Source organism: Zootoca vivipara, chromosome 6 (assembly GCF_965207765.1).
Source record: "Zootoca vivipara chromosome 6, rZooViv2.hap1.1, whole genome shotgun sequence".
NCBI classification, from domain to species: domain Eukaryota; kingdom Metazoa; phylum Chordata; class Lepidosauria; order Squamata; family Lacertidae; genus Zootoca; species Zootoca vivipara.
The window spans coordinates 93609884-93632309 of NC_142589.1; the positions used below are offsets into that span (position 1 = coordinate 93609884).

The window sequence follows — 22426 nt, forward strand, 5'->3', positions numbered from 1 at the left end:
TACTGGAAGAAGAAAAAAAATTGTTTAGACTATGGCAGACCAACACGGCTACCTACCTGTTCTGATGCAATTTGTCTCAGATTTTACCCCTGGAAAAGAGGACACATGGGAACATTAGGAGGGCCGCGATTCATAGAATTGTAGAGTTGGAAGGGACACCCAGGGGTCATCTAGTCCAACCCCCTGCAAAGCAGGAGTCTCAACTAAAGCATCCATAACAGGTGGCCAGCCAACCTCTGCGGCACACAGGGAGTCCAAGATCCGATCCCCAGCGGCACCTCTGGCCTGGCCTGCGAAAAGGATCCCTTTTTGAAACCCGCAGAGCTGCTGCCGGCCTGTGTTGGCAATACTGAGCTAGATGGACCAATGGCTCCCACTCCATATAAGGAAGCTTCCTCAATTCCTCTGGACGCCGCCCAGCGAGGCCATTTTGGTTCCGGGTTCTAGGAACCCGCGGCTTCCAATAACATACCGTTCCGTGCCCCCAAGATTTCCCAGCTCGGCAGATCAAATGTCCCGAGTTCAAACCGAGCCGTGGAATTTCCACCTGCAGTTGGTTTTTAGATGTTCTTTTTTCCAAGGACGTGGAAAAAAAATCAGCCCGCCGGCTCCGTAACCCTCTCTTGGGGCAGATCATTCCCAACCGCAAGGCTGGCACGGGGCAAATCCAGCAGCAATTTGTTTTCAAGATCCTCCGGGCTTTTAAATCATCCCAATATTTGTATAATAAAGATGAATAATGACACGTCTCGAGGAGCTTGTAGATGACAAGCCAAGAGTTTCGAACAGGGGCGTTTTGTTTTCAGAAGCTCTCCAGATGTTGAAGAAGAATGGGGCTTGAAAGAAAATTGCTCAAATTCCTTCTTCTGTTCTCATCTTCTTTTTTTAGGGCAGCAAAGCATTTCCCCCCCTAATTAATTGTAATAGTGACTTTTGTAGTTATGTCCAGTGACAGATTTATGTAAAAGCTAAACAAGGTATAGCTTAGGGCCCCACTCTCTTGGGGGACCCCCCCAAAAAAAATTAAAGGAAAAATAAACGGGATGTACATTTCCAAAATATAAGATAAAAAAACAAATAAAATAAAACCTAAATACAGCAACAGTGTTTTGTGTTGTATAGGCTCCTAGGATGTAAGTCATGGGCCCCGCCTGCTAGTCTGCTCCCTTAAATATCACTGGTTTGCTCATTTCTATACAGGTTTAACTTGGAAAAGTAGAATATCGTCAAAAAGTGCATTTATTTCAGTAATGCATTTTTTTAAAAAAAAAATATTTTAATTTTTACAAATGCTTTCTTTTGGAAACTCCACAGTAATAAAACAAATAGTTACAATCATACAAAAATAAACATCGCTATTACATTTCATTAATTAGATTCCATTTATAATAGACCTGCCTAATGACAAATAATCACAATTACAACAAATAAAGGCTTGGCATATCTTGCTTTGCATGTCACGCATTTATATCATATATTGGTTTCACCTTTTAAGTTACATTACTGAAATAAATGCACTTTTCGACAATATTCTAATTTTCCGAGTTTCACCTGTATATACGGTGCCTGCATTCTGCATGTGCAAAAGGCTTGAGATACCTATTAGGTCCATCAATGACCATATAGCATATACCCAACATGACAAAAGGGACAATTTGTTGTTGACGAAGGACAGCCAGACATATAAAGGGCCCCGTTACCTTCAGTAGCTTAGGGCAGGCATAGGCAATCTCCGGCCCTCCAGATGTTTGGATGTTAGCTAGGGATGATGGGAATTGTAGTCCCAAAACATCTGGAGGGCCGGAGTTTGCCTGTACCTGGCTTAGGGCCCCATCAAACTTAAATCCAGCCCTGGTTTGCCATTGTTAACGGAGAAATCTGTGGGCTCCCTTGGACAAAAACAAATAAACAAGGACAGCAGCCAGGAATACCAGAGTAAAACAGCAGCCAGTACCACTTCCACCTATATATAAATTTCTGCAACCCCATTCCTGGGAAAATATGAAATGACATGCAGCAGCTAAAAAGCCAATGCAATTCTGGGCTGCATCAATAGGAGTATAGCATCTAGATCAAGGGAAGTAATAGTACCACTGTCTCCTGCTCTGGTCAGACCTCACCTGGAGTACTGTGTCCAGTTCTGGGCACCACAGTTCAAGAAGGATACTGACAAGCTGGAACGTGTCCAGAAGAGGGCAACCAAAATGGTCAAAGGCCTGGAAACGATGCCTTATGAGGAACGGCTTAGGGAGCTGGGTATGTTTAGCCTGGAGAAGAGAAGGTTAAGGGGTGATATGATAACCATGTTCAAATATATAAAAGGATTTCATATAGAGGAGGGAGAAAGGTTGTTTTCTGCTGCTCCAGAGAAGCGGACACGGAGCAATGGATTCAAGCTACAAGAAAGAAGATTCCACCTAAACATTAGGAAGAACTTCCTGGCAGTAAGAGCTGTTCGGCAGTGGAATTTGCTGCCAAGGAGTGTGGTGGAGTCTCCTTCTTTGGAGGTCTTTAAGCAGAGGCTTGACAGGCATATGTCAAGAATGCTTTGATGGTGTTTCCTACTTGGCAGGGGGTTGGTCTGGATGGCCCTTGTGGTCTCTTCCAACTCCTATGATTCTATGATTCTATGAAATAGCCATGGTGATTCCCCTCCATGTCTAGGAGCACTCTAGCTCTGTAATGCTTCACAAACCCTCCTCCTCCTCCCCTTGCCCCCATGAGTTCCCCCGGTGTGTCAGACCAGCTGCCTCCAGACCCAGGAATGCTGGATCCCAGGGGATCCTGGTGGCACGATCCAGGATTTGAACTGGGCTGCTTCCCATCCCGCAAGGTTTGGGATTCTCAGCCAAGCGGTGTCGGTTTCGCCCTGGCTAAAGGGGCGTCTGGGTAACACAGAACCCAAAAGCACATCCTGCGGTTCTGCTTGGCTCTCCAAAGGCAACATCGGCACCCCAGGAGGGAAGGAGAGAACATCAGCGGCAGAAATAGCAACCCAAACCACCTTTTGTCTGAGGCTCGGAATTATGATTGCAAACTCAGAAGCTTCTGGCACGGAACAAATTTTCATTTTTATGCCTGCCCAGTTCGGGGAGGCACGGAATCCAGGCAGAACACGCGAGAATGTGTGTTTTCTCAGCGTGACAGAAGCCCCCTTTCTGCAATTGGCACAGAACGTCCCCTGATGGGTGGGGTACAAATAATAAAATTAATAACAATAATAATAATAGATTCAATTAAACCGGCATTTAATGTCGTATCCTTTTTAAAAAAATCAGTTTTACAAATAACCGTTACATTTACAGATCAGTCCCAAATGCCCGGTCGCATAGCAGCCCATATCGGAAGTGCTGATTTTGGGGGCAAATTTCCTTTAAAAAGGAGCTTGAAAACTTTTGTTTGTTTGTTAGATTTTGCCAAGGAAAGCTCAACAATATTTGGGTGTAAATATGACAGCAAAAAAAAAAATATATATATATAAAGATGATTATGATAAAGTGTGGAATGAAATTAAAAGAGATTTAGATATTTGGACAAGTTTGAAATTGTCGTGGTTTGGCCGTATTTCAGTTATAAAGATGAATGTTTTGCCAAAAATTATTTTTTATAGCTTCACTACCTGTGTGGTTAATAAAATCGCCCCACACTGCGCAGAAGTTATCGTTTTTGTTTTGGCCTCTTGTTACCCCCCCCCCCCAGTTTCCAGTTTTGATATGTTTTTTGTTTTTGTTTTTAATGGAATCATTTTTATTTGATTTTACAAATATAACATTCAAACAATCGAAGCGTATATCCATAGAAAGAGGTTACTCTGAATCTCAAGACTGCCCCCACCCACCCCCTTCATGGATCCTAATTTGTCAGCATTTAAAACTGCGTATTATTTCATAGTTTTATATTTTGTATCAACTCCATTTTGTCCATAATAATTGTTACATTACAAGGGAGATTAAAATCCTGCTAATGTTTTCATTTGCTTGCAGTGCTCTGCTAAATAAATTATAAATTTTCCCAATTGTTTTTAAAAGTTTCGTTATTGTGTGTGTGTGTGTACAGGTGAAATTTGGAAAATTAGAATATCGTCGAAAAGTGCATTTATTTCAGTAATGCAACTTAAAAGGTGAAACCAATATATGAGATAGATGCATGACATGCAAAGCAAGATATGTCAAGCCTTTATTTATTGTAATTGTAATTATTTGTCGTTAGGCGGGTCAATTATAAATGGAATGTAATTGATGAAATGTAATAGCGATGTTTATTTTTGTATTAGTGTAACTATTTGTTTTATTACTGTGGAATTTCCAAAAGAAAGCATTTGTAAAAATTAAAAGAAAATAATAATAATAAGTTGCATTACTGAAATAAATGCACTTTTCGACGATATTCTAATTTTCCGAGTTTTGCCTTTATATGTTTTTAGATGTATGTTATATATATATATATATATATATATATATATATATATATATATATATATATGGCTGTGGGAAACCAGTCAGATGGGTGAGGTACAAATATATTATTACTATTAATTATTAAGTTGGGCGGAGTGCAAATATATTATTAATTAATTAATTGATGATTGATTATTAGTTATTATACAGTGCTGGCTTGAGGCAGGGATGTGATCAAGGTCAAGCCATGCCCAGAAAACACCATTTATTTTAGGTTGCAGATATCACTTAAAACACCCCTGCAAGGTAGGCCAACTTGCATGGAACAGCGCTGGGTTTCAGCCTAGGGAGTGCTCTGTCTACTCTAGTGCCTGAAAATTAAACCCCACCCCCACCCTCGCCGCACGCGACCCCTAAGCAGCCTCCACAAGGGCACGTCAGGTGTTGTTTTTTTAAGGGTGGGGTGGGCGTGAATTGTTAGATGGGAAGCAGATTTCGCTTCCCTGCTCAGGCGCAGCAGAAGGCAGCCCATAACGCGCGACGCCGCTGAAGAAGGGCCCCGCTCCCTGCGCCCGCCCTCAAACAGACCGGAAGCGCCGAGAGTAGAGGAGGCAGGCCTAGAGTGGCTGGCCATGGGCTCCAGGTCCCGGTCTAGGGAACGGCGCCGGAGGAGAAGCCGGTCCAGATCCGAGGAACGGGAGAAGAGAAGGAGGAGGAGAGAGCGGGATGGAAGGTGAGGGGGGAGTCTGGCGGGGCGCGGCCCTGGGGATCATAGAGTCTCCGGACCATAGAGTTTGCCCGGGATAGAGTGGTTGTTCCCCTCTCCTTTATAGGCTTCTATAGGCGATTCTTTCCCCCTATGGCGAGGATGTTAAGCGGGGAGGAGGGGGGAAGGGGCTTAAGACCCGAAAAGCTGCTTCTCCTGCTAGGGTTCAGTGTGCCTTTGGCTCAGGGGGCAAATGGTAAGGTGGGAAGAGCGCTCCTGAGCATGTCAAAAGTGCCCTGCAGCTGGTTCAGGCCAAAAGGGGGGTGGGAACCATCATAGTCCAGCATCCCAGCAGGTGCCCCCGAGGGGAGCCGACAAGCAAGAACCGCTTGGGGAACGGCAACTCTCCTCACGTGCGGTTCCCAGCGTTACCGTTGAATCGGAAGGGACCCCATGGGTCATCTAGTCCAACCCCCCCTCCTCCTTGTCCTTCTTCTTCGGAGATCCCTCGTAGCTGAGTAAGATTGTCTTCCATAAACACGGTTTTAACAGTGAGTCTGTGACTGTGGAGGCCAATTCTGGATCCACACGTCCTTCCACAGTGGGGACATAGGTTTCCGGGCGGGAGTTGATCCCTGTGAGGGTTTGCCAAGCGTGCCTTCCTCTTAGCACCTTTCTCCCTTGCGTCCTGAGTTCGAGTGTCTTCAAAACCCAGGACACCTTTGGCAAAGGCTGTTCTCCAACTGGAGCGCTCGCAGTCCAGTATTTCCCAGTTGTCGGTGTTTAAACTACATTTTTAAAGATTTGCCTTGAGAGAGTCTTTGAACCTCTTTTGTTGACCACCAGCATTACACTTTCCATTTTTAAGTTTGGAATAGAGTAGTTGCTTTGGAAGATGATCATCAGTTTTCTACTCATTCCTCTGCCCCCTTTTCCCTCCAACCCTCAGGGGCTACCTCTGGCCGGAGTCCTGCACCTCTCTTTCACTCTCAAATCAAAATTTCTCTCTCTCCTTAGCTCGGAGGAAGAGAGCCAGAAGTGGCAGAAGAAGAAAGAGAAAAGTGAGGACCGCCACGGGAAGAGGCACAAGAAGCGACGCTCTCGCGGCCGCTCCCCGAGCTCGGATTCCTCCCCGGAGAGGCGAGGGCGCAGCAGCGAGAGGAGGGGGAAGAGGACCCGGAAGCGCTCAGGGTCCCGATCCTCTGTGTCCTCCGTGACATCGCCTTCGCCGTCCCGCTCGCAGAGCTCTCGGGGGGGCCTGGGCGAGGAGCTGAGCCTCCAGGAGAGGCTGCAGCTGAAAGACGACAAGAAGAAGCAGAAGGAGATGGTCAAGGCGCTGGAGACCCCGGAGGAGAAGCGGGCGCGGCGGCTGGCCAAGAAGGAAGCGAAGGAGCGCAAGAAGCGGGAGAAGATGGGCTGGGGGGAAGAATACATGGGGTACACCAACACGGACAACCCCTTTGGGGACAACAACCTGCTAGGAGCCTTCATCTGGAGCAAGGTGAGTTTCGGACCACGGTCGGCAACCCGGGATGTTGGAACGGTAGCCAAGAGGCCAATTCGGAAGCGGTAGATTTGATTTACAGTAAATTGAATCGATTGAAATCACAATTTAAATCACTCGTCCGTAAGGCTAGATTTAAATCTCTTTTTTTAACAGACAGGTTCATTCTTGCTGGTACCATCTTAACATTCACGACCAGGTGAAGGTTTCATTTTTTTGACTAATAAAGTTTCACAGTCGTTTCTGCGGTTCTGTCAAAAATGACCGATTTGGTTGTGCTATTAAGAAATACGTAAGACGGATAATTATGAAATGATGGTGAAGTTTATGAAGTTGGCTGTTTGTATTCGGACAATTTTTCTGCTGTGCTTTATCGGAAGGAGAAAAACGACAATTTCCTTAACAGCAATTTGAACAATTTATTTAACTACTAGATTTATTTAACATTATAGCCGTCCTCGGTGACCGACTCAGCTCCTTCCACTCACATTGGCTCCCATCAGCACCAAGGGGTAAAAGGCGCCTCGGGCTAAAAAGCTTCCCTTCTGAGTCCAGAAGTTTCTGGAGGGGTTCAGGTTTCTCGTTCCTGATCTAAGAAGAGGCATTCCTCTTGGGAAGAGAACGCCTCCTTTGAATGTTAAACGTTTTTCTCTCTGTCTCGATTTTATTTGTCTTCTCAGGCTCTGGAGAAGAAGGGGATCGGCCACTTGGAGGAGAAGGAGTTAAAAGACCGGAACAAACGGATCCAGGAGGAAAACCGACTGGAGCTTCAGAAGGTAAGAGTCAAAAGTAGCAGTGAGCTGGGGGAGGGTATCTCTGGGCATGTGCAGAGTGCTTTTGCCTTAGAGATGAAGCCCCGGGGAATTTACCGGTAATTCAGATTTTGATTGCCTGCTGAATCTGCCCCTCTCCTCTGAACTTGGATTTAAGTCCTTTGTGGGCAGTTAACTCTCGTTTTTGCTTTGTACGTATGCACTTAAACCTAGATCAGTTTTTTGTTGATACCGAATTTATTCTTTGTGTGCCAAATCGCCAATTCTGTTTTGGTCGGTTTTGAATTTACGGGCGTGTTCTGCATTTTGCATATTTGTATATCCAGCGCTCTGTATTTTGAGTGTTTGCCGCAGGGCTGCTTTGGGTACAGCTCGTTGGTTTTTTTGATGTTGAGCTTCAGACAATATTTTGCTCTCTCCTCTTTCACCCTCATTAAAAGGTTCTTTAATTCCTCCTCACTTTCTGCCATCAAGGTTGTGTCATCAGCATATCTGAGGTTGTTGATATTTCTTCCGGCAATCTTAATTCCGTCTTGGGATTCATCCAGTCCAGCCTTTCGCATGATGAATTCTGTATATAAGTTAAATAAGCAGGGAGACAATATACAGCCTTGTCGTACTCCTTTCCCAATTTTGAACCAATCAGTTATTCCATATCCAGTTCTAACTGTAGCTTCTTATCCCACATAGAGATTTCTCAGGAGACAGATGAGGTGATCAGGCACTCCCATTTCTTTAAGAACTTGCCATAGTTTGCTGTGGTCGACACAGTCAAAGGCTTTTGCATAGTCAATGAAGCAGAAGTAGACGTTTTTCTGGAACTCTCTAGCTTTCTCCATAATCCAGCGCATGTTTGCTATTTGGTCTCTGGTTCCTCTGCCCCTTCGAAATCCAGCTTGCACTTCTGGGAGTTCTCGGTCCACATACTGCCTAAGCCTGCCTTGTAGAATTTTAAGCATAACCTTGCTAGCGTGTGAAATGAGCGCAATTGTGCAGTAGTTGGAGCATTCTTTGGCACTGCCCTTCTTTGGAATTGGGATGTAGACTGATCTTCTCCAATCCTCTGGCCATTGCTGAGTTTTCCAAACTTGCTGGCATATTGGGTGTAGCACCTTAACAGCACCATCTTTTAATATTTTAAATAGTTCAGCTGGAATATCATCACTTCCACTGGCCTTGTTATTAGCAGTGCTTTCTAAGGCCCATTTGACTTCACTCTCCAAGATGTCTGGCTCTAGGTCAGCAACCACACTACCTGGGGTGTACGAGACCTCCATATCTTTCTGGTATAATTCCTCAACATTAAAAGCTTCCCTAAACAGGGCTGCCTTCAGGTGCCTTCTAAAAGTCTGGCAGCTGTTTTTCTCTTTGACATCTGGTGGGAGGGCGTCCCACAGGGTGGGCGCCACCACCGACAAGGCCCTCCGCCTGGTTCCCTGTAACTTGAATAATCCGAACGCCCCTCGTTCTGTGTCTCTCTTTCCAGGTGAAACAGTTGCGCTTGGAGCGGGAGCGCGAGAAAGCCATGCGCGAGCAGGAGCTGGAAATGCTCCAGCGGGAAAAGGAGGCCGAGCATTTCAAGACGTGGGAGGAGCAAGAAGACAACTTCCACCTGCAGCAGGCGAAGCTGCGGTGAGCGAGGGGAGCCAGAAAGGGTGGGGGGTGTCAGGAATGCTGGGGGCTGGGAGACTCCAAGGATTGTGGGTTCCTGTGGGAAAGGTTGGTCCAGCCCGTGAGCAAAGAGCACATGTGGTTTTATTATGCCAGTTATTTTTATTGATAGTGGTGCCTTGGTTCTCAAACGCCCTGGTACTCAAACAACTTGGGACCCAAAGGCTGCAAACCCAGAAGGAAGTGTTCCGGTTTGCGAACTCTTTTCGGAAGCCAAACGTGCCCTGTTTTGAGTGTGACGCTTCCGATTTGAGTGTTACGCTGAGTTCTGTCTGTTTTTGCTATTTATTTTGCGTTTCGGTTTTTGTGGCACTTTTTGTTTTTGTCACTGTGTGGAACCCAGTTCAGCTACAGATGGATTGATTTTGTGACTGTGGTACATCGTTTATTGCTTTCATTTTATGGACCGATGGTCTCGTTAGAGAGCAAAATTCATGTTAAATTGCTGTTTTAGGGGTTGTTTTTAAAAGTCTGGACGTCTGGAACAGATTAATCCATAATCCAGTTATCTCCCGCTTGGACTACTGCAATGCGCTCTACGTGGGGCTACCTTTGAAGGTGACCCGGAAACTGCAATTAATCCAGAATGCGGCAGCTAGACTAGTGACTGGGAGTGGCCGCCGGGACCACATAACACCGGTCCTGAGAGATCTACACTGGCTCCCAGTATGTTTCCGAGCAGAATTCAAAGTGTTGGTACTGATCTTTAAAGCCCTAAACGGCCTCGGTCCTGTATATCTGAAGGAGCGTCTCCACCCCCATCATTCAGCCCGGACACTGAGATCCAGCACCGAGGGCCTTCTGGCGGTTCCCTCATTGCGAGAAGTGAGGTTACAGGGAACCAGACCGAGGGCCTTCTTGGTAGTCGCACCCATCCTGTGGAACGCCCTCCCAGCAGATGTCAAGGCAATAAGTAACTATTTTACTTTTAGAAGACATAGAATCATAGAATCATAGAGTTGGAAGAGACCACAAGGGCCATCCAGTCCAACCCCCTGCCAAGCAGGAAACACCATCAAAGCATTCCTGACAGATGGCTGTCAAGCCTCTGCTTAAAGACCTCCAAAGAAGGAGACTCCACCACACTCCTTGGCAGCAAATTCCACTGCCGAACAGCTCTTACTGTCAGGAAGTTCTTCCTAATGTTTAGGTGGAATTTTCTTTCTTGTAGTTTGAATCCGTTGCTCCGTGTCCGCTTCTCTGGAGCAGCAGAAAACAACCTTTCTCCCTCCTCTATATGACATCCTTTTATATATTTGAACATGGTTATCATATCACCCCTTAACCTTCTCTTCTCCAGGCTAAACATACCCAGCTCCCTAAGCCGTTCCTCATAAGGCATCGTTTCCAGGCCTTTGACCATTTTGGTTGCCCTCTTCTGGACACGTTCCAGCTTATCAGTATCCTTCTTGAACTGTGGTGCCCAGAACTGGACACAGTACTCCAGGTGAGGTCTGACCAGAGCAGAATACAGTGGTACTATTACTTCCCTTGATCTAGATGCTATACTCCTATTGATGCAGCCCAGAATTGCATTGGCTTTTTTAGCTGCTGCATCACACTGCTGACTCATGTCAAGTTTGTGGTCTACCAAGACTCCTAGATCCTTTTCACATGTACTGCTCTCAAGCCAGGTGTCTCCCATCCTGTATTTGTGCCTTTCATTTTTTTTGCCCAAGTGTAGTACTTTACATTTCTCCTTGTTAAAATTCATCTTGTTTGCTTTGGCCCAGTTGTCTAATCTGTTAAGGTCATTCTGAAGTGTGATCCTGTCCTCTGGGGTGTTAGCCACCCCTCCCAATTTGGTGTCATCTGCAAACTTGCTCAGGATGCCCTCAAGCCCATCATCCAAGTCATTGATAAAGATGTTGAACAAGACTGGGCCCAAGACAGAACCCTGTGGCACCCCACTAGTCACTACTCTCCAGGATGAGGAGGAGCCATTGATGAGCACCCTTTGGGTTCGGTCAGTAAGCCAGTTACAAATCCACTGAATGGTAGCATTGTCTAGCCCACATTTTACCAGCTTCTTTACAAGAATATCATGGGGCACCTTGTCAAAGGCCTTGCTGAAATCAAGATAGGCTACATCCACAGCGTTCCCTTCATCTACCAGGCCTGTAATCCTGTCAAAAAATGAGATCAGATTAGTCTGACATGACTTATTTTTCAGGAACCCATGCTTACTTTTAGTGATCACAGAGTTTCTTTCTAGGTGCTCACAGACTGTTTGCTTAATGATCTGCTCTAGAATCTTTCCTGGTATTGATGTCAGGCTGACTGGGCGGTAATTGTTTGGGTCCTCTCTTTTCCCCTTTTTGAAAATAGGGACAACATTTGCCCTCCTCCAGTCTGCTGGAACTTCGCCTGTTCTCCAGGAATTTTCAAAGATTATTGCCAGTGGTTCTGAAATCACCTCTGCCAGTTCTTTTAATACTCTTGGATGTAGTTCATCTGGCCCTGGAGACTTGAATACATCTAAACTAGCCAAGTATTCTTGTACTACCTCCTTACTTATTCTGGGCTGTGTTTCCCCTGCTGAATCATCTGCTCCATATTCTTCAGGTCGGGCGTTGTTTTCTTTCTTGGAGAAGACCGAGGCAAAGAAGGCATTGAGGAGTTCTGCCCTTTCTCTGTCCCCTGTTTGCATTTCACCATCTTCTCCTCTGAGTGACCCCACTGTTTCCTTGTTTTTCCTTTTGCTACGGACATACCCATAAAAGCCCTTTTTGTTGCTTTTAACCTCTCTAGCGAGCCTGAGTTCATTCTGTGCTTTAGCTTTTCTGACTTTGTCTCTACACGTGCTGGCTATATGTTTGAATTCCTCTCTGGAGATTTCCCCCCTTTTCCATTTTTTGTACATATCCCTTTTAAATCTTAACTCAGTCAAAAGTTCTTTAGATAGCCAGCCTGGCTTCTTTAGGCACCTTCCATGTTTCCGTCTCATTGGTATTGCCTGAAGTTGTGCTTTTAATATCTCCCTTTTAACAAACTCCCAACCATCATAAACTCCCTTCCCTTTTAGTATTACTGTCCATGGGATTTCACTCAGCGTTTCCCTAAGTTTTCTGAAGTTGGCTTTCTTAAAGTCTAGAATTTGGACCTTAGTATGCTTGGTTGCTCCTTTCCGCTGGATAATAAACTCCAAGACAACTGAAGGCAGCCCTGTTTAGGGAAGTTTTTAATGTTTAATGCTGTACTGTTTTAATATTCGGTTGGAAGCCGCCCAGAGTGGCTGGGGAAACCCAGCCAGATGGGCGGGGTATTAATAATAATAATAATAATAATAATAATAATAATAATAATAATAATATATTATTATTATTTATTTATTTTGCATTACTTTCTGTGGAAAGGCTTTTGGAACGCTTTGGTTTTGGAACGGACTTCCAGAATGGATTAAGTTTGAGAACCAAGGTGTTTAAAATCTCTGTTGTAAAAAACAACCCGAAGCCTTTCTACTGGGGTATAATAGGTACAGACATTCCAAAAAATTGGAGGAAGATCTTTATGTATGCAGCAGTGGCAACAAGAATCTAAATAGCAAAAAACATGGAAAGGAGAAGCCTCTACTGACTAAATTGGATTGCCAGGTGAAACTACTGGAATATACAGAATTAGCAAGGATGACAGGAAAAATCAGAGATAATACTTTTATTATAGAGTGGGACATTTACAGCAAATACCTTGAAGAGCATTGTAAAAGTGTGGATTCTCTGGCAGGCTTAGACTGACCCCTGTATGAACATAGAAAACTTTTATCAAAATAAAATTTGGAAGAACTGCTTTAAGTTTCAGATTTGAATTTCAGGGTTGTAGATTTTGAATTTCAGGGTTGTAGATTTTAGATGGTCGAATCTGATAGATTTCTGGGAATAGGGTGCCCCATATATTTAATAAATGTGGGACTCCCCCCACCCTTTTCGGCTCGAGTTTCGCTTTCGTACGTTTGGTGGCGGTGGTGGGGCAGTGGAAAGCTCCTCCTTCAACCTGACCTCGTCTCTTTCGTGTCCCCCCGGCAGCTCCAAGATTCGCATCCGGGACGGGCGGGCCAAGCCCATCGACCTCCTGGCCAAATACATCAGTGCCGAGGACGACGACCTTGCGGTAGAGATGCACGAACCGTACACGTTCCTGAATGGCCTCACCGTCTCGGACATGGAAGATCTCCTGGAAGACATTCAGGTAGGGCTGGGAAACTTGGCACTGTCTACTTGCCCCCCGAGAGCGGCGCCTCTTCCTACAAATTGCCAGAACGGACCGTCCGCGTTGTGGGGAAGCCACCGTCCTCCCTCCCTCCTTGCAAGGAGATGCAAGAAGGATGAGGGAACGTTCCTTCACATGTGGTGGACCTGTAAAAGAGTATAGTCATATAGTATAGTCATGTTACGTTTGCTTCATGTTACATTTTTTCAGGTTGCGTCCCGCAGCCACCCGGAAGTACCGGAAAGGGTTACTTCCCGGTTTCGCCGCTCACACATGCACAGTAGTGCTAAATCGCACTTCATGCATGCGCACAAGCGCCAAATTGCGCCGCGCACTTGCACAGATACGGCGCTTCAGGTTGCGGGCTTTTCGCGTTGCGAACGGGCCTCTGCAAGGGATCCCGTTCGCGACCAGAGATACTACTGTATTGGGAAATGATCCATAATGAATCGAAAAGTAGGTTTAGAAGTCCTTTGGCTGGGGATAATTCGGACGGAAATTCCCAGGTGTCAGACAATAGAGCCTGTCCTCCGGGACCCTGCCTCCTTCCATTACATCTTTAAATCTGCGGAACTCCCTGCCACAGGAGCCAAGGGGGCTACCGACTTCTGTGGCTTTAGGAGGGGGTTGGTGGGGCAAGTTCGTGGAGGATAGCCCTGCTCACGTTTTCAGCTCACTATAGTAGCTCTTTAAATTCTCAATGAAAGTTCTCCAGGCTTCAAGGAATTCCCCCCCCCCATCTCCCGCTGAGTTTTACTCACAAGCAGACCCGCTGGAATTAATGGATTCAAGTTCAGTAGAAATCGAAGCGGCATGCAACCCTGCGATCCCACGCAGCGTGCCGATTTTTGCATATCTCCCACCACCACCCTCGCCCTAAACAATATAAAACAGGAGTGATGTTTTATGGGTCCAGAGCAGGCACCCCCAAACTTCGGCCCTCCAGATGTTTTGGACTACAATTCCCATCTTCCCCGACCACTGGTCCTGTTAGCTAGGGATCATGGGAGTTGTAGGCCAAAACATCTGGAGGGCCGCAGTTTGGGGATGCCTGGCCCAGAGCCTCAGCTGTTTCCCCCCTCTGTTTTCCAGGTTTACATGGAACTGGAGCAAGGGAAAAACGTGGATTTCTGGAGAGACATGACCATCATCACCGAGGATGAAATCGCCAAGCTCCGCAAACTAGAGGCTTCTGGGAAGGGACCAGGTAGGTGTGAATTGAAGCATTGGAGGGCCTGCCTTGCTTGTGGAACAAAAACGTGTGTAACAAAAGAAACAGTAATGTTATCAATTAAGAATGGTACAAGCATTTTAAAACAATTAGAATTAGCAGCAGAGTGCTCTTATTTAACCTTAATATATTTTAATAACTTTTCCCTTTCAGTATGTAAGTCCTATAAGTTTTACAAGCGACTTGCACAGTATTGTAAAGATGTAGGTTTTAATAGCAATTCGTATTAATTCTTCAATTACAATCCGATAATAGCCTCGTCATAACAATACCAAATTATAATACAATTGCCGAATTATATAATTTAGGTGGCTCCCCCCATGTGCTAGATTTGATGGTTTGACAATTTTTTGTTACTTCTGCGTTCCAAAATCTAATTAATTTCAATTACATTCCAATCAAAATAATAATCCCTTATACAACAACTGCAATATCAATAACTTCGTTTGTGTTGACACATTAAACGAGTTATAGAACTACAAGCGAGGCACTCAAAACTATATCATTGTTCTTTCTGTGTGTGGCTTTAAAATAAACAACTTCTATCAAATACAGTGGTGCCTTGGTTCTCGAACTTAATCTGTTCCGGGAGTCGGTTTGACTCCTGAAGCGGTTCGGAAACCAAAGTGCGGCTTCCGATTGGCTGCAGGAGCTTCCAAAAAACGCCCACTTCCGGGTTTGCGGCGTTCGGGAGCCGATTTGTTCTGGAGCCAAGCCATTCAACTGCCAAGGTACCGCTGTAATACAATATTCAGTAATCCATTAGAATCCGTTACAGGTAGGTAGCCGTGTTGGTCTGACGTCATCAAAACAAACAAACAAACAAAAAATCCTTCCAGTAGCACCTTATAGACCAACCGATACGATACGATGCGATAAAGAATTACTCATCTGTAATCAATACAATAACAACAAATTGCAGTGCATGAAATACCATGGAATGTAAAAAACAATGGAAAGGGGCCTCTTCTGCGTAGAGGGGTTCCTCCAATTATGTAGTTCAGAATATATTTATAGAAAGAGAGAATCATAGAATCATAGGAGTTGGAAGAGACCACAAGGGCCATCCAGTCCAACCCCCTGCCAAGCAGGAAACACCATCAAAGCATTCTTGACATATGCCTGTCAAGCCTCCGCTTAAAGACCTCCAAAGAAGGAGACTCCACCACACTCCTTGGCAGCAAATTCCACTGCTGAACAGCTCTTACTGTCTTACTGAATGAGCTTGTATATGAATGGATAGGGAGCCCACAGTTCTTCAGGTCGACTTGGGGGTTGGAACAACATCAGGCGAAATTCAGGATATGATACGATGCGATGCGATACGATAATCTTTATTGTCATTGTCCCAGGCAGACAACGAAATTGAAGATCTACATCATACTTACACAACCATCAGCATAATTACCCCCTAAAAACTCCAATACCCCTCCTGATTTACTCCCTAGAACTCTGATGCCCCATGACTGAATACAGACCCTCCCTCACCGACTGCCTTTCGCTGCATTCAAAACCGAAATCGCTCTCGGCTAGAAGCTATTTCTCAGGTGGCTAGTCCTGGTCTTTATGACCCTATACCTCCTTCCAGAGGGCAGTAGCTGAAAGAGATCATTGCACACTGTCCTGCACAATATCTGCAGCTTTCTTATAGCACCTGCAGACTTGGGGGTTGGAACAACATCAGGCGGAATTCAGAATCTGCACCCAACTCCTTGGTCGGGGAGGTGGCAAGGTTCCTGGGCCCCCTCTCCCCTGCTGTTGGCATAACCTTCCCCTCCTACATCCTGCAGGCGAGCGCCGGGAAGGGGTTAACGCTTCGGTCAGCTCCGATGTACAGTCTGTCTTCAAGGGCAAGACCTACAACCAGTTGCAGGTGATCTACCAAGGAATTGAGGGCAAGATCCTGGCCGGGGGACCCAACCTGGACATCGGCTACTGGGAGAGCCTCCTGCAGCAGCTGAAAGCCTACATGGCCCGGGCGAGGTAAGTGGGTCACCCTGATCGGACCACCTTCCCACAACGGCGGCCTAATTTCTGATCTTAACTTCTTTTTAAAAAATACAGTGGTACTTTGGTTCTCAAACTCAATCCGTTCCGGAAGTCCGTTCCAAAACCAAAACGTTCCAAAGCCAAGGTGCGCTTTCCCGTGGAAAGTAAGGCAAAACAGATTAATCCGTCCCAGACTTTTAAAAACAACCCCTAAAACAGCAATTGAACATGGATTTTACTATCTAACGAGACCACCGATCCATAAAACGAAAGCAATAAACAATGTACTGCAGTCACGCGATCAATCCATCAGTAGCTGAGCTGGGTTGCACAGTTACAAAAGCAAAAAAAAGCCGCAATAACAAAAATGCAAAATAAAAAAAGCAAAAACAGACAGACCTCAGCGTAACACTCAAAACGGAAGTGTGGCACTCAAAACAGAAGCGTAACACTCAAAACTCAGCATGTTCGGCTTCTGAAAAAAGTTTGCAAGCCGGAACACTTACTTCCAGGTTTGCAGTGTTTGGGTTCCAAGTTATTTGAGAACCAAGGCATTTTAGAACCAAGGTATGGGTTTCCCCACAGCCTATAAGCGCCCTCCTCTCCAGGGTTTTCCCCATGCAATCGGAGACTGCGCCGGCGTGAACCTAATCTCTCCTCCGCCCTTTTCATGCCACTCCTGGTTCTGGGAGAGCGGGAGGGAGGGGAGCAGGTCACAGCAGGAGAGGGAGACCCCCATGCCTCTTCACCAGCCAGACTCCTCTCTGCCTCTTGGCCCTGCTCCCTTTATTCACAAACATGAGGACTAGTAACTCACATCGCCTTCCCCATCCATTCTTCCCTTTTAGGCCGGGAGCCTGAGGGTCCTGAGCTGCATGTTGGGGTGGGCTTGTGCGTGCCCCAAATTCCAGCTTGCTCTTAAGTGCCTTTGTTACGCCGCTGATGGGACAAACCCTAAACCGTTACGAGGAGGGAACTGGCAACAAATCGCCCTGTCTAAGTTGGGGTTAACTCTTTATTAGCAAGGGCATGATCCACACAGGCTTGGTGGGCTGTCAGGCCTAATGAACACAGCGGCTCGTCCCCTGTAGGTCTTGTCCCATAAATCAGTTGCCAATACTGAAAATCCCCGCCTCCTCACAGCCATCTTAAGTCCCCTCCTCTCCAGGGTGTTCCACATGCAATCGGAGACTGCGCCTGCTTGAAGCCAACCTTCCCTCTGCCCTTTTCATGCCGCTTCTGGTTCTGGTAGACAAGGGGAGCTGGTTGCAGCAGGAGGGGGAGACCCCTATGCCTCTTCCCCAGCCGGACTCCTCTCTGCCTTTGGGCCTCCCTCCTCTCCTGCTTCCACTTCTGCTTCTGAGTCTGGACTGCTCTGCCATAGAATCTCCCCACTCACTAAGCCCTGTTGCCTCTTCTGCTTCCAACACCTCCTCTCCCCAGTCTTCACCCTCCGACCCCTCGCTGTCATCCCATCACCAAACCCTGGGCTCTGAGCTTCCTTCCCTTGGGGGCTCCCCATCTGATTCCTCCCACTGTTCCAACCAGACCAGCCACAGGATGCTGGAGTAGTTTTGCGTTCTTCATGGATGGCCCCCTTCCTTCTCCGATCTCTGCCTCTCCCTCTCTCTCAGGCTGAGAGAGCGCCACCAGGACGTCCTCCGCCAAAAACTCTACAAGCTGAAGCAAGAACAAGGAGTCGAGAGCGAGCCCCTCTTCCCCATCATTAAGAAGGAGTCCTCGCCCCCGGGGGCCTCCAGCAGCTGCAGCAGGTGAGCTGGATTTGGGGGGCTTTCAGGACCAATGTAGGTCTTTTGGGACCAATATTACATGGTCCTGGCGGCTGCTCCCATTAAACACTTCCCTAAACAGGGCTGCCTTCAGATGTCTTCTAAAAGTCAGGTAGTTGTTTATTTCCTTGACATCTGACGGGAGGGCGTTCCACGGGGTGGGCACCACCACCGAGAAGGCCCTCTGCCTAGTTCCCGGTAACCTCACATCTCGCAGGGAGGGAACCGCCAGGAGGCCCTTGGGAGGCGGACCCCGGTGTCCGGGCTGGATGATGGAGGTGGAGATGCTCCTTCGGGTCTACTGGGCTGAGGCAGTTTAGGGCTTTCACGGTCAGCACCAACCCTTTGAATTGCGCTTGGAAACGTCCTGGGAGCCAATGTAGGTCTTTCAGGATTGGTGTTATATGGTTTCGGCAGCTGCTCCCAGTCTAGCTGCCGCATTTTGGATTAATTGCAGTTTCTGGGTCACCTTCCAAGGTAGCCCCACGGAGAGCGCATGGCAGTAATCCAAGCGGGAGATAACCAGAGCATGCACCACTCTGGCCAGACAGTCTGCGGGTAGGGAGGGTCTTGGATGGAGCAGGTAGACAGCTCAGAGCAGAAGGGAGGCAACTTCCCTCTTCCCTTCCTATCCCCGCCTTTCTGCAGGCTGGAGCCGGAGGACAGCGCCCAGCCCAGCACCTCTTCGGCTGAGCCCGGGGGGGCCGAGCCCGAATCGGAGGTCAAGGCGGAGGGGGACGGCGAGGCGGTGCTTATGGAGGAGGACCTCATCCAGCAGAGCCTGGACGACTACGACGCCGGCAAGTACAGCCCCCGTTTGCTGACGTCCCACGAGCTGCCCTTCGACGCCCATGTGGTGGAGGCCGACGAGGACTGCCAACGGCTGCTGCTCTGCCGACAGCAGCTCCAGGTCACAGGTAGGAGGGGAATGGGGCTGAGGGGGCTCTGGGGTCGTGTCAAAGGGCGGCGTCTCTTGGCTTGGCGCCGCGGGGGGCAACTGCCCTGCGGAGCTTGCGGTCCAGAAGGCAGAACCTCAGGTCTCAGGCCACGCCCACTTTCCTTAGGCCACGCCCTCTCGGCAGCCAGCACCCTTTGCTTGAGGCCACACCCCATTTGTGCTTGTTTGGCTACTTCTGAGAAACCAGCACCACAGCCATTCTGCCTTTAAGACTTTTATTTTGCCCGATATTTACAATGTGATTCAGTATCGAGAAGACACGTCCGATCAGTCTGGCGAAGATTCTCCCAATGCCTGTCGTCTGCTCCTCCCCCAGCATAATAAGCGTGGGATTCCTGGCCCTCCTCCCTTTGCGCCTTGGAATGTCTCAAGTCAGGCATGGACTTAAAAGGGCGAGGCATCTCCCCACTGGACACTTGCCCTGATCCCTCCCCTTGGTATCCTGTCTCAGGTTGCAGCAAGGGCTCTAGGGTGCTGCCCGAGCCATGGTGCCTCTCTTCTGCGATTGTCAGGGAACGTTCACTGCTAGAACAATCCCTGGGACCTTTATTTAAACCACACCCCTGTTCCTTAAACCACACCCCCTCTCTGCAGGCCCCACACCTGTTTCTCAAGGCCACACCCCTTTATTTAAACCACACCCTTCTCTGCCGGCCACATGCCCCTTTCTCAAGGCCACACCCCTTTCCCTTAAGCCACACCCTCTCCTCAGGCCCCCATCCCTTTCCCGCTCGACATCCATAGGCAGGGAATTCCAAAGTGTAGCCGCTGCCACGCCAGGCGCCCGAATCCTCGCGAACCCAGTCTCCAAGGTCGCCCACCGCTGCCCTCTCCTCTCTGCCTCTCCCCCTCCCCAGGCGACGCCAGCGAGAGCGCCGAGGACATTTTCTTCCGCCGCGCCAAGGAAGGGATGGGGGCGGACGAGGCCCAGTTCAGCGTGGAGATGCCGCTGACGGGCAAGGCCTACCTGTGGGCCGACAAGTACCGGCCCCGCAAGCCGCGCTTCTTCAACCGCGTGCACACGGGCTTCGAGTGGAACAAGTACAACCAGACGCACTACGACTTCGACAACCCGCCGCCCAAGATCGTGCAGGGCTACAAGTTCAACATCTTCTACCCGGACCTCATCAACAAGCGCTCCACGCCCGAGTACTTCCTGGAGGCCTGCCCGGACAACAAGGACTTCGCCACCCTCTGCTTCCACGCCGGGCCGCCCTACGAGGACATCGCCTTCAAGATCGTCAACCGCGAGTGGGAGTATTCCCACCGGCACGGCTTCCGGTGCCAGTTCGCCAACGGCATCTTCCAGCTGTGGTTCCACTTCAAGCGCTACCGGTACCGGCGGTGATTGAGGGGGGCTTCCTCTGTGACCCCCGCCAGCCGAAGGGGCTCGTCCCCACACCGGAACCAGCTGCGTTGAGATGTCGTAAAGGGCCTCCGACTTCTGGGCTCTACAGATTGCTCTACAGCAGGGAGATTGCCCATCGTGGTTTTTTTAGGGTTTGCGGGGCCGCCGACCCCCCTCTAGATGTTGTTGGATTTCGGCCCCTGGCAATTCCTGACCGTCCGGATTCCAGCAACGTCTCCAGAGCCCCCTCCCCCCCCTCCCTGTCTCTGCTCATAAGAGGCGTTCCCCTCTCAGGAAGAGTCTCTCTGGTGGTAGCAAGGGATATAGGATTTCCCAGTCCTGAAAAGATGCACAAACACCCCTGCACCCCAGAGGGGAATTCCTCTTCCGAACAGAGTCATCCTCCCATCATGTGGTAGGGAATCCTCCTTCTGGCAATGGATTGAGAACATCTCAGAGATGTGCCTGGCCTCTCCCATCCTTCCCCAAAATCGGCCACCCCCCGCAGATGTTCCCCCTCCTCCTTGCAGACACAAACAACAAACCCCCAACTCTTTCTGCGTAGATTCCTGCCTACGACACCGAACGGCTCCTTTTGCCAGGCATAGATTACGTATATTTGTTATTTTCTGGAGCAAGGCAGCAGAGGGCGATGGCTTTGTGTACATTTCCTTAGCTGTGCCAAATCGCCCTTTTGTATAACCGTTCCGCGAGCGGCTCTCTCCAAAGAGCGCTGCCCCGGCACAATAAATTTTTTAGATGGTTCGAGCTGTCCTTTGCCGTCTTTTGCAAACGCCTGTCTTTGGGAGGGTTGGGGATGCAGCCGGTTTTGAGTGGGGCAAAAGCAGCGGATCTGCCGTTAGGAGAGTTGCTGGGCTCCCAGATCCTGTCAGATGGTAAGGGCTGTCAAATGGAAGATGGGATTATTCCCCTTTCTTGTCTTCTTAATCCTCTGGTTTGGTTTCCCCAGCCACTCTGGGCAGCTCCCAACAGAATATTAAAAACACGATAAAATACATTAAAAACTTCCCTAAACAGGGCTCCCTTCAGGTGTCTTCTACAAGACAGACAGCTGTTTATCTCCTTGACATCTGATGGGAGGGCGTTCCACAGGGTAGGCGCCAACACCAAAAAGGCCCTCTGCCTGGTTCCCTGTAGCTTTGCTTCTCGCAGGGAGGGAACCGCCAGAAGGCCCATGGAGATGGACCCCGGTGTCTGGGCTGAACGATGGGGGTGGAGATGCTCCTTCTGGGCCAAGACCATTTAGGGCTTTAAAGGTCAGCAGCAACACTTTGAATTGTGTTCAGAAACGTCCTGGGAGCCAATGTCGGTCTTTCAGGACCGGTGTTATGTGGTCTCGGCGGCCATTCCCAGTCACCAGTCTAGCTGCTGCATTCTGGATTAGTTGCAGTTTCCGGGTCACCTTCAAAGGCAGCCCGACGTAGAGCGCATTGCACTAGTTCAAGCGGGAGATAACCAAAGCATGTACCACTCTGGTGAGACAGTCTGCGGGCAGGGAGGGTCTCATCCTATGTACCAGATGGAGCTGGCAGACAGCCGTCCAGGACACAGAACTGACCTGTGCCTCCATGGACAGCTGTGAGTCCAAAATGACCCCAGGTCAATTCCCCACCTGTGGTCAAAAAACTTGTTTCGCGGTTGACCTAACGGATGTCGAGAGTGTCGCAAGAATTAAATTCTGTGCCTCTCATGGTTTTACAGATGTCCTAACCTAAATGAACAAGAGATGAGTTCATCGGCTCTCTTGCAATCTGTGATGATGATTATTATTGGGGGGCGGGGGGCGGAAGAGAACCGAACGCTGTAATGAGCGAGACATCGGATCCTCTCAA

The 22426-nt window shown here is 48.2% G+C and overlaps 1 protein-coding gene across 1 annotated transcript; it reads left to right on the forward strand.

Annotated features, from left to right (window-relative positions):
- Positions 1-4971: 4971 nt before the first annotated feature.
- CACTIN (cactin, spliceosome C complex subunit) lies at positions 4972-21338 on the forward strand. The gene is made up of 10 exons (XM_035120646.3): positions 4972-5130; positions 6121-6604; positions 7288-7383; positions 8867-9012; positions 13074-13236; positions 14350-14464; positions 16279-16471; positions 18112-18249; positions 18916-19184; positions 20083-21338. The coding sequence occupies exons 1-10, from the start codon at positions 5030-5032 to the stop codon at positions 20571-20573; spliced, it is 2196 nt and encodes a 731-aa protein (XP_034976537.3). The 5' UTR covers positions 4972-5029; the 3' UTR covers positions 20574-21338.
- Positions 21339-22426: the final 1088 nt, after the last annotated feature.